The 12517-nt window shown below is 45.9% G+C and overlaps 1 protein-coding gene across 1 annotated transcript in view; it reads right to left on the reverse strand.

Moving 5' to 3' along the window:
- Positions 1–11991, reverse strand: part of FAXC (failed axon connections homolog, metaxin like GST domain containing) — a 29441-nt gene extending 17450 nt beyond the window's left edge. The window contains exons 1-3 of the mRNA XM_054822365.1: positions 11627–11991; positions 10950–11085; positions 5346–5542 (exon numbers count right to left, since the gene is read on the reverse strand). Of these exons, the coding sequence (XP_054678340.1) occupies positions 5346–5542; positions 10950–11085; positions 11627–11901 (608 nt within the window). The 5' untranslated portion in view covers positions 11902–11991. The remainder of the gene's footprint in view (positions 1–5345; positions 5543–10949; positions 11086–11626) is intronic.
- Positions 11992–12517: the final 526 nt, after the last annotated feature.

The following is a 12517-nucleotide window of genomic DNA, read 5'->3' on the forward strand; positions in this document are numbered from 1 at the left end:
AGTCTTAGAGATCTGCTTGTCACTTTGAATGAGTAAAGTTGACACATGTCCCAAATCTCAAATTTACATGGGCAATGAACGCAGCTAAGAAGACAACAACAGAGTTCACTTCTAAAATTTTATGGTTCTGAGCATGCAAAAGCAAAGAAAAAAGTAGGCTCAGAGAGACAGTGAAAAGCACTTTTAGAATTGGCTTTACAAGGACTTTGTTTTAAAAAAAAAAAAATCTATTCAAAGGTTCATTAATCTGTGCTTCCTACCAAAACATACTCCCCTGCATTTAATCCCACCCATCATCCCTCTGCTCAGACTACATTACTAGAGTATTATCAACATTATAAAAGTTAGGAAATACCAGAAATCGGGTAGTCTACATAACCTACTTCAGCATACCTATACATTTTAAACTACAGTTAGTATTTATAGGATGACATCATTATTTTAAATACTGGCCTGAACTGAGCTTTTTGGGAAACATTAACATTCCCATTTGTGTCAGCACATCTGTACAAATCTTAGAGTACAAATAAAACAGTAATGCGCAAGAGCAATGCTGCAGGGGTGAAGCAAATCTGAAGTCTAAATGTAACAGCAGCTTTGGCCTCAATACATAAATCAGGAGAGGAGATGGAGAAAGTGACTCATCAACAGCGGCTTGCCTGATTATCCCCAAAATGTCTGAACATCAAGGCAAGGGGAAGGTACTCCCATGGATGTGAACTGGGGGTCATTTTTCCTATCTGAACTTGTGCAGACTGGAATTGCTTGATCTACAAAAGGACTATAACGAATTCATTCCACAATCAGCTGTAGAAACCCCACCTGCTGTGCGTCATCCCAGAGCAACTGGCTTTTAAGCCGCCAGTGGCATTCAAGCCTCATCCCTGCCAACAGCAGGAGAGACGTCACTCTTATAATTGACTTGATGTATTTAAACATATTTATATTATAAACATATTCTATGTTTAATACATGGCAAGTCTGAATACTGACCAAAGTCAAATTCATTTGTATTCTCACACCATGCTTTTTCTAAATAGATCACATATGTGATGTTTACAGGGTCTTCTTGAAAGACAAAGCAAGAAATGAGTTAAATATGCATGTATATGTATGCACACACATACTTATAAATCACTAAGGTTGTGTTTGACAATACAGCTAAACCAATCTCACTGGTTAGTTTGGTTAAGCTGCATATTCAAGGCTTTAGGTTTTCACTCAGCACATTAGTGTCACCGATGTGATATCCCTCTCCCGAGATTAAAGTGCCAGAAAGCACCTCGCAGCAACTGCTAGCCCTCCAGGCACCAGGAGCTGCCTGGCTTGAATGCCGGCACTGCCCTCAAGTCCAGGGCGCCAGTGCCAGAAGGACGTGAGAATGTGACATCCTCCAGCCCATCTTACACAGAGGTCCGATCCCACAAACGTGCTGCAGATACACCAAAAACTCAGCACATCCTGAAGATGGCTGTGGGGGCCCCGCTGGTTTCTGAGGGCCCACAAGTCGTTGCAGGCAGTGGAGGTGACCCAGAGCAAGCCTTCAGCAGATGACAGAGGCCTGCACCAGATCCAGGACCTCAGGTGAGAGCCACAAAATCAGTCCACTCCCATGTCTTCCCTGCTGACTTGGCCCAACACTCGCTCAGGTTAGCAGGCTTTTCTTCTTTTGCTGATTTAAACACAGCAAAAGCCTAATAGTTATGGTATTCTCCAGGGAGAGGAGATCCAGCGCCAGCTCCAAATCAGTCTTGTGCATCTCAGAGATATGCTCTAATCCTGGCACTAAAATAGGTACACTCACTGGCTGTCTCTCTGCCTGACCCGCCAGGCATCGCAGCCTGGTGCGGAAGCAGGGGGTCTAGCAGCTGAGGTTCACAACAGCCTTGCGTTGCTCTCAACTCCAGCCAGAGCATCAATTTCATAGAATCATAGAATCACAGAATATCCTGAGTTGGAAGGGACCCATAAGGATCATCGAGTCCAACTCCTGGCCCCACACAGGACCAGCCGAATCAGAGCATATGACTGAGAGCGTTGTCCAGACGCTTCTTGAACTCAGTCAAGCTTGGTGGTGTGACCACTTCCCAGTGCCCAACCACCCTCTCGGTGAAGAGCCTTTTCCTCATATCCAACCTAAACCTCCCCCGTCGCAGCTTCATTCCGTTCCCACAGGTTCTATCACTGGTCACCAGAGGGAGGAGATCAGTGCCTGCCCCTTCGCTCCCCCTCGTGAGGAAGCTGTAGGCCGTGATGACGTCTCCCCTCAGACTCCCCTTCTCTAGGCTGAACAAACCAAGGGACTTCAGCCTCTCCTCATACGTCTTCCCCTCTAGACCCTTCACCATCTTTGTTGCCCTCCTTTGGACACACTCCAATAGTTTTATGTCCTTCTTGTCCTGTGGCACCCAAAACCTCACACAGTACTCGAGGCGAGGCCGCACCAGCGCAGTGTAGAGTGGGACAATCGACTCCCTAGACCGGCTAGCAATGCCGTGCTTGATGCACCCCAGGATATGGCTGGCCTTCCTGGCAGCCTGGGCACACTGTTGACTCATGTTCAACTTGCTGTTTACCAAGACCCCCAAGTCCCTTTCAGCATGGCTGGTCTCCAGCGCCTCATCGCCCAGTCTGTAGGTATAGCCAGGGTAGCCCCTTCCCAGGTACAGAATCCAGCACTTGCCCTTGTTAAGCCTCATGTGGTTGGTGATCGCCCAGTTCTCTAACCTGTCCAGATCTCTCTGCAAGGCCTCTCCACCCTCAACAGAATCGACAGCTCCTCCCAATTTGATGTCATCTGCAAACTTGCTCACAACACCTTCTAGACCTACATCCAAATCATTTATGAAAACATTAAAAAGAACTGGCCCTAAAATGGAGCCCTGAGGAACCCCACTAGTGACTGGCCACCAGCCTGGTGTAACCCCGTTTACCATAACTCTTTGGGCCCAACCCGTCAGCCAGTTGCTCATCCATCACGCTATGTTTTTGTCAAACCATATGCTGGACATTTAGTCCAGAAGGATACTGTGAGAGACAGTATCAAAAGCTTTACTGAAATCTAAAAAAATGGCATCAACTGGCTTCCCTTGGTCAACTAGATGGGTGACCTTGTCATAAAAGGAAACTAAGTTTGTTAAACACCTGTAAGAGTCATTAATTGGTGAAGATGAGCAATTACCTCAGCAAAATAAAAATGTTTCAGGAGGAAATTGTGAGCACCCATCAGGATTAGCTCCATCCAGAGACAGCACACCACAGGATGTACTTTGCGTCTTTGTTCGATAAATGTACTACAGTATTACTTATTTATGATGAAGCTACTTTGCATGCTGCTGGCAATGAAATGGTATGAATCACATTTTACATGACTGCTTTGGAGGCTTGATTTTAGAAACCTTCTTCTGCAGAAAGGCAATCACTATTATAAGTTCCTCAGCATAGAACTTGATGACACCATGAACAAGCCCTAAGCTTGTGGTGGGAAGTGGGCAGGTTAAAGGACTGATGAGAAGAGATCCCACAACCATGGATGCAATGCTGTCAGGGAGAAACACGGTCCTACACAGCTAAAGCTTGATTTTATTTTGGTGTAACTACAGGATGGTCAAAGTTGTTACCCAGGAATTACAGCAATACAACGGTGATGCTTCATAGCTCAGGCTTTGCCTAGTGCAGAGAATCAGCATGGTGCAGCCTCACCAACACAGCATGCTTCTGGTACAGCCACACAGCAGGGTCATACGATAAGACCTACAGTTGAATGTTTTACTACACTGCAACAAAAATACATGCCTTGGTGAAACTCAACAGTGTAACTAAATAGGAAAGACAACAAGGATATACAGCCAGGCATGCACATCTCTATTCTTACTTGGTCTAGCTTTGTCCACCCATTTCAATGCCACCTCCCTGGGTCAGCACCTGAATTTGCAATACCTGTGATCCCCCTCTATGACATGCTCCCCTATATGATGCCCCGCAGTACCGAGTCAGCTCAGAGGGAGCCTGGATGGACAGAAAACAGCTTCACAGAGGAAAGCACAATTTGTAATTGAGACACAACAGTAGTATAAGTTTGTCATCAGTAATGTTACATTAAAAGCAGTTAAGTCTATGGACCATGAAGCAACCAACACTAAAGGCAAGGAGATGGAGCCTCATCTTCCCTTTGGCAGCTATAATAATTGAGGGGTGAAAAATGAACAAACAAAAAAAGTTACATTTGCAGGCTACTTCAGTCAGATTTTTCAGGCTATAGCACTGCAGATGGGTATAACTGGTGAAGGTCACACTTCTTGGAAGGAAGGCAGGGATTACATTTCTAAACGTATCATTTAAATCTGCCTACTAAATGCTAAAATTATTCCCAGGAAACACTAAAAGTTATTTTAAGAACTATACGTACACATGTTGCTGCTCACAAGGTGAAAGAAAAAGCAAGTAAATGCATTCAATTTAAATCACACTTTTTTGAAGAGAAAAAAAGTGCAACATGAATGCAGGACACTGTACAGCAAGGACTTAAACACATGCTAGAAAGCAAACTATGGGGAAAAAGCCTTGTGCCTGCTGAGGCAGCCAATGTAGCATCCAAGATGCCAAGTCCACCTGCCACTTCTATGAATCCAGACTGGAAAGGGCACTTAAAAATGACTGAAATGTAAAGGGGGCGGGGGGGGGAATTCACAGGTACTATTTTCAAAGATGTCAGTAAAATGCATAAAGTACCAGCAAGGTTATATTTATGTTTTCCATTCATATACATACTTCAGCTTCTCAGGATACTGTGACTAACACTGCATCCTATCAACTGGCAATGTTGTCAACAATACATATAAACAGGAGTATCCTGTGCTACAAGAAAGACAATAATCCATATTGTAGTCACACACACAGATAACTAAAATCATTAACTGTAAGAACATAGTATTCCAGATTCACTACAAAAGCTGGATTTGTTCCCCCGCGCCCCCCCAAACCACAAATATATTCAGCTATCTTGATTTTTTGCTCTTTATTAACAAGGCTGTTTCTGTACGGAGGTCATATGAAACAGGACAAAGGAACAAGCCCCCTGCTGCTCCCTTCCGCAAAGCTGCAGGCGAAGTGCCTGACTCCTTACCTTGCTTACACAGCATGACAACTTTTCAGGGGAATTACCCCCAGTTCATACTAGTGTATGCAGCAAGAAGCAGCAGTTTTCTGGGGTGAAGAGAGTTGTGAAATTAATAATTGGGTACCCAAGCTTTCTGCAAAAGAAAATAAGCATTCATGTCCAAGCACAAGCGCAGAGGCAGATCTGACAGCACAAGAACTCAGCCAGCTTCGCCATGCAAGCTTACCAGTAGAAGTGCTCCTCCACCATTTTTGTCACGGCTCTGGAAACAGCTCTTTCATGCGGGCCAAGGTGTTTATTTAAATTCACTCCAAGTTTCTCTTCCAAAAAGTCAATTATGAACTCAGTGCCAGATACTTTCTTGTGATTGTATTCAATCCAAGGCATTTTCCCTTGAGGGGAAAGTTTTCCATCAAAATAGTTCTAAGGAAAAAAAGCAAGTAAACAAACAAACATACAAACAAAAAAGGCCCTTCAAGTTCTGTTTCAATGAGAATAAAGCTTTTAAAATATTTTTCTGTGTTTTTAAAGGCATTATTATCAAACTTTTTTTTTTTAAATTAATACTCAAGATTAGTGGTAGCTGTTCAATCAGAGCAACAGCTTTACCCTATATGACAATTCACATAAAATTATATCCAGTTCCTGCAAGGTGTTATATGCTTTTATGCTGGATGCCATGTAATGTAATATTATTTAAGTACCCAGGTTATTTAAGGAGTTGGAGATGCTCAGGTATCCTGAAAGATTGGGTCCGTTATTCTAAACAAATTTTTCATCACAGGACTCACACCTAAATTGGGTTCTTGCACAGAGCAACACTTTTCACGTTAAAAGTACTTTAGAAAGATTAATCCACTACCTACGTCAGATAGCTGCATTACCTCCAAGAATAAAACACACACAATCACAAGCACATATATAGTGAAAGGCATATCATCCCTTCACCGGGCAGCAACTTACAGTCTCATACATTTTCAGACACACTTGTTACAACTGGGTCTCCAAGAGCCCAGGACCAGTGCATCGCTGAATACTGGTATATCTGCTCCATGTAGCACTCATGCAGAAGCAGCAATGTATTTTCCCCATTTTCCAGTTGGAGAAGGTGAAACAGAGTCTCACCTGACAAACACAAGAGGAATAGCTGGCTTCCAAAACATAGTTAGATGTTTGACGTCAATTCTCTCTTACTTCTGAAGGCAAAGACACAAGGCAGAACTTTCTTCCTTTCTTGTAATTCTCATCCTGTTATTTAGTGAATGACAAATCCTAGCTCAGAAAGTCAAACCATAAAGGCTCACAATAAATGCCCTGCACTCAATCTCCAGCAGTCACCCTAAGCATTTTGGGATCTAGTTCCTAATTGCTGGAGGTTTAGGGTTACCAGTTCTGGACTGACCTGTTTGGGTCTCAAGTATTTATCCTTCCTAGATGCACTAAACATGGATTAAGGTCCTCATCCCACAACAAGGCACATACACCAGGACGCACCTCCAGTTCAGCATCCTGGCTACCACTCAAAACGCAGATGGGCAAAGCACTACGAATGCGTGGCTGTTCCCAGAGGCTCTTCCCTTGTGGATGAAAACAGACAAAACGGGTAATGCTGCTGGGAAAACAATGCCTTCTAGCTGTAGCCTTTTCTGGGATTTCTGCCCAAACAAATAGCATGGTAGGAACAGCATATTATATTATGTCTCATCAACCACATCCCTGCATAGGTGAATAAAGTAACCAAATCCACTCTGCTTGCATGTGTGGGTGACATGGGGGTTATTACTCTGGTCCATGGGAGAAACTCTACAATGGCTGAACACACGAAATTGAAAGGAGAGCACTACCCCATCCTTCCACTTTCCAGACCCTTCCTTCATTAAAAAGGCTCTTTCAGCACTCAAACTGATAGGCTTCCATAATTTTTCATTATGAATTTACTACAGAATCATCAGCTTTTTCTGGAACTACATAGTGTGTCTATATGGCACTGAGCATTGCTGGCTTAATTTTTGTTAAGCCCTTTCAGTATGAGATTTCTCTTGTGCACAAACACTGATATTCTGCAGAAGCTACCAGACTTGAAGATGTGTTTATTACATATTGCACTTACTGTAGTCCACATCATTTGCAATCCAGAAAAAAGCAAGTTCTTATTATTCAACTGCACATTTCTTCAAGCACATATATATATTATATATAAATACATTGCATAAAAACTTGTTAGTACCGCATTAATATTACACTCTCAAAAACACAAATGAGAGCTAAAGTTCTTATAGGAAAGTTGGTTTATCTGAAATTAAAAAAGCCTTCTGAGGATTTTCATGTTTCAATACATACAGTTTATCAAACAAAATAGGAAACATCTTTCAATGACCTGAGAAAACCTTAGTCTCTTGACAAATCTATTATATTGTTCTTGTATCCACTGTTCTCAAATGGGTATTTTTAGGCTTGAAACCTCGGTATCCTTATGGCTGCTACTAATTGTCATCAAATATTTATCAATTTTCCACTTAAAAATTGTTCCAGCTGCAAAGCAGGGAAAAGTCATGGTATTATCATTGAAAAAACAAAAACAACCAAACAAAATACCCCCTCATACCTCATAATACATTTAACTGAACTGCAGCCTGCAAAGCAACAATAACAAGAGCTCCCCAGAAGCTCATTTATAGAGAAGTTTACAAACAGAATAGCATAGGGCACTTCTGGGCTAATTTTATAGTACTTTCTCCTTTTATAGAAGAAATTAGGCTCCACATTTTCAATTACTGCTGCTTCTGCTTTTACTTTTACTCATGCCTCTTCCCAAGGAGGCTACCATCTTCACAGACCTGGCATGAAAACAGCGTGTTTCTGCTGTGCTGACACAATACTTATCGGATTACATAAACACTCAGCTCTTAATATTAACAAGGGAATCAAGGAACACCCAAAAGATCTCCACAAGCACCCAGAATGAGCTCCTTCAAAACAAGTTTTATCAAGAAAAGTATCAAACATTTTGGAAAAAAAAAGCTGGGTACTATAACAGCCCAGCTGGGGTGGGGCTGCCCAAATTATTTTTGACTGAGAACTTGCACCTAGAAAGGCAGTTTCAAGAAAATGTAAGCACCTTGCAAGACCGCATCTGTTGGGAGAAATTCAGATGAGAGTAAGGTAGGAATGTGTCACCCAACTCCACTTCTCACATGCCATTAAAATATGTCGTGTAACACACAGCACGTTATTCAATAGTCTGATGCACTATAATAAAGTATAAACACAAGGAATTGAAAGAGTAAAAGCAGTCTGACCACCTTGCTGCTTTTTCTTCACCCCATTTCACAACCGTCCCTTTGAAGCACCCCCTCCCTGGGAAGGCAATGACCACAGCAAGTCTCCAGAGGCAAGCCCCAGCAGCAGCAGCCACCCAGAGTGCCATGGCTTCTCCATCACAGCCCCCACCAGCACACAGGGAAGCGAGGTGTCTCCTCCTGCATCCAGCTGCACCCCCCTACACCCTGCTGCCCGCTGGGGGAGAAAGGGGGGGGGGGCCACTGGATGTCTCTGTCACCTACAGTGTCCTACAGATAACACAGCCACAATGGAATAAAATAAAAGCCTCTAGGTAGTCTAAGGAACTTTGTAACTCCCGCTGAGAACGGCACTGCCTGCTGGCTCCCCTCCTGCTACGCTACCACTTAATGCCACGTTGGCATCCATACCTTCCTCTACCCGCTGGAGATGAACACAGCACTGTACTCCTAACACAAGAAACAGAATCTGCCTCTTCTGGGGAAAAAAGCTACATCCTCAGCTCATAAGTTTAGCTCCACCAAACTTACCTCTAAAGCCCTACGCAAGGTCAAGTAACCCCACAAACACCTTAAGCCCGTCTAAGTCAGCATGGCTAAAAGCAGCAACCTGGCGTTCCCAGCACCCACGGGGATCCGTTCCTGCAGCATGGCGTGTGGAACATGTGGGGAACCAAGATGAGCTAAAACCAAATAACCTAAACCTTCATGGCTCCAGCTGGGCCAGCTCTGGCCCAGAAAAGCATGTGCCAGAAGGGACAAGGGGGAGCCACGAAGGTAGGACTGTTGCTTTTGGTGGTCCTACTGGCCTACACCAGCTTATTGTGCTCACAGCTAGTGAGTACGAATAGAGAGAGATGCAACATCAAAAACCAATGCTGACCTTCAGCATAGAAAACAAAGAGGGGAGGACAATCCTCTGGAAATCCCCCTCTCTCCGAAAAGCTGGGTGATTCACTTCTACCCAGCATTAGGTGTCTGAACAACTCCATCCTGAATCACAGAAATGCGCAGTGCTATCTTTTAGAAGTGACCGTATCCTGTCACAACCATCTTTTATACTGCAGCTTTCTTCAACTACTCTCCACCAGAGCAACATTGATCATTGCAAACCTCTGGACCACATCAACTGCCATTAGAAAGAAAACAGATCTCACCAAAATAGTTTTCCCTTCAAACATGCTATTTCTACCCAAATTACTCTGGGTGAAGAAATGATGTGCACTAAGTCCTCCTGCTCCAGTGACATGTTCAAACTTCAGTATCTTGTAGGTTCTGCAATCTTAAACGAGGGAAATTTCCCTCTTTAATGCTCTGAAGTATCTGATTCAAGTACCATTAGATCTTAAGATAATGAACATTAAACTCAGGCTTTTAAAGACTTAAGCAAAATGTACTAATTAGGTTTTCTTTCACTTCCGATGTAAAGGAGTTTAATCGCATACAAAGCTGAATCAATATCAACCACAAATGTGTAAAAAAAAAATAAAAAGTTGTAACATGTTTGCTCTTCCTCTGTAAAACACTGGACATAAATGAAACATTCTTCCTAACACCTTGGTATGCAGCAGTAAAAAGGGACTTGAACCCATGTGGGGTGAGCGTGCAACTTACCCACAGCTTAGCCTCTTTGAGACAAAGATGCCAAATTTACATCACTGGCGGAGTGGGGGCGGGGGGGGAAGAGAGGCAGACATTTCTTCTACCTAAGATTCCTGTTATATTTATCACCACTGTTGTATCATCTTAAACACACTCAATGCTTTACGCAAACAGAAAAGAAACCCATCCCATGTTTCAAAGAGCTTGCATGCTGTACAGCTTGCCGACACCGCAACGAGGCATGCGCCAGACTCACGGCGTCACAACTAAACCTTGACGCTAAGAGGCGAGACTGCTAGATTCAAATTTCTGCTCTCCTGGCTTTCATTCACTGGAGTAGCTTGGGCTTCGTCCCCTGCAGGAAGATGGCATGGGATGCACCCTGCCACAATTCAGGAGCGGTATTCATCACCTCTAAAAGCAATCCTGTCTTCCTTCACTGGAAGGGAAGCACCGGCGATGGAAGGTGAAGCAAAAGGCAAGCATGTCTTCGCAGGAGAGGTCCAGAGAGAAACCCTCCAGGAAAGAGTTTCCTCTGCACCTGTCTAATCTTGACCTCTTTAGCACGGTAAAATTCAAAGACCAAATTATGTCATGCTTTAGTTTTGGGGCGTTATTTAGAGTTATATAAACTCCAGGCTACTCTTCCACTTCAGCATTTCCAGCCAAGTTACCTTCTAACACTCATTTAGCTTTGCCAGTTAAATCTAGAGATGTTCCAGATCAATGTTATACAAGTCATATTTTTAAAGGTTATACACTAAATTTAACCGGAGACATAAAATTGTCAGCGTACCCACCTAGTTGTAGGTGTATGTTTACATGTCCCTGGGGGAGACAGATTGGGGAGGGAGGAGAGACAGAATGCTTATTTGCCATTTCATGCAATTAGAGCGAGCTGCAACGTAAAGGAAAACAGCACAATGTACCTGGTAGGGCAAATCAGCCATCCTCAAGTAAGTTTCCATTTTTAGACAGAACGGAGATAAACTTGGAACACCATTTTTAGGCCTTGAAAACTGATGCAGTATGATAGCATCTTTTGAATCAAGCTCTTGCTCTTTCCTGTCAGAAACAAAATAGAATTAAAAAAAAAAAAAAAACAAACCCACAGGAGCATGATACATTAAATAGATAATGAAGAAATCCTGGCCAAGGCAACGCACACATCCTCCTTTAATGGAGTGGTGCAGGTTTTTGAGTCATCGGAGCAGTGCGAGGCAGGCGGCAGGCTCGGCTCGGCTCACCCTGCGCCAGGGCAGCCGAGGGCAGGCAGAGCCCCGCACAGCGCCAGGCACGGCGGCTGCCAGCCCCCGCGGCCGCCCTGGGACACCTGTGGAGGCGAGCGCAGGGCACCCCTTCACAGCCACCTCCTGCACTGCTGCAAAGGGTAAATGGAGGAAAAAGGGGGTTTTTTTTAAAAAAAGGCAAAATCACGGTGAAGCAGAGACACCAACCCACCAGGCCTCAACGCCCTCTCCCCTCAGGTAAGCGTCGCCTCAGCCCCGCGGTGAGCGCGCCCTTCGCTTCCACCACCGCTTCTTCCCAGCGGGCAGCGCCCGGCCCCGCGCAGGCCCCGCCACTCCGGGAACCCCCGCAGCCTCACCGTATGGCCAGCAGCTCGTGGAGCAGGTAGGCGGCGGCGGCCAGCAGGGCGCCGCCCGTCAGGTACAGCGTCTTCTTCCACCAGGAGTCGGAGCCCAGCGCCGCCATGGTGCCTCCCGCGCCCCCGCCCGCCAGCGGGAAGGCGACGATCTCGCCCCCATAGAGGGCGGGCGGCGGCTCCTCGGGCCCCGCGCACCACCCCAGCGACAGGCTGCGGTTGCGGCTCAGGTCCGCCACGCAGGAGCGGGGCGCCGCCAGGCCCACCCCCCACAGCATGCTGCGCCCGGGCCCCGCATCCCCCGCCGCACCGCGGAGCCCCCACACCTGCCCTCCCCTGCCCCTCCCTGCCCAGCCCAGCCGCGGCGGCGGGGAGGGCCGCGCCGGGCGGCTCCGGCGGCTCCCTTGGCCGTCGCTGCGCGGCTGCGCAAGGCGGCGGGAGGGGAGGAGAGGGGATGGGGTGGGCCGGGCCTGCCCTGCCCTTGCGGAGGCCCCCGCGTCCCCCCGTCGGGCCCGGGGTGGGAGGGTTGCACGGACGGAGCCCGCGCCGCCGCTCGGCAGCCGTTGTCCAGAATTTCGGGCTAAAAGCCGTGATGCTGACCGCATTTCATGCCTGAGTTTTCGGGTGTAAGCCGGTGCCGTCAACATATCCGTGGTCTGCTGCTCCGAGGATCACTGCACTGTTCCTTTACGGAGGAACACAGGCCTGGAATTTTATCCCGTATTTGGGACAAAAGACGCCACACCATCACACCCCAGTGCCTGACCTCAGCTGAACATTACCACGCGCTTCGCTGAACACCCGGCATCCTGCAGCAATTTGCTTTCTGTTGTTCTGATGCGTTGTGAGGTGACCGAGAACACTTTACACACATAAAGGTACAAAGAATGGGAA

This window comes from Grus americana, chromosome 3, assembly GCF_028858705.1.
Source record: "Grus americana isolate bGruAme1 chromosome 3, bGruAme1.mat, whole genome shotgun sequence".
NCBI lineage: Eukaryota > Metazoa > Chordata > Aves > Gruiformes > Gruidae > Grus > Grus americana.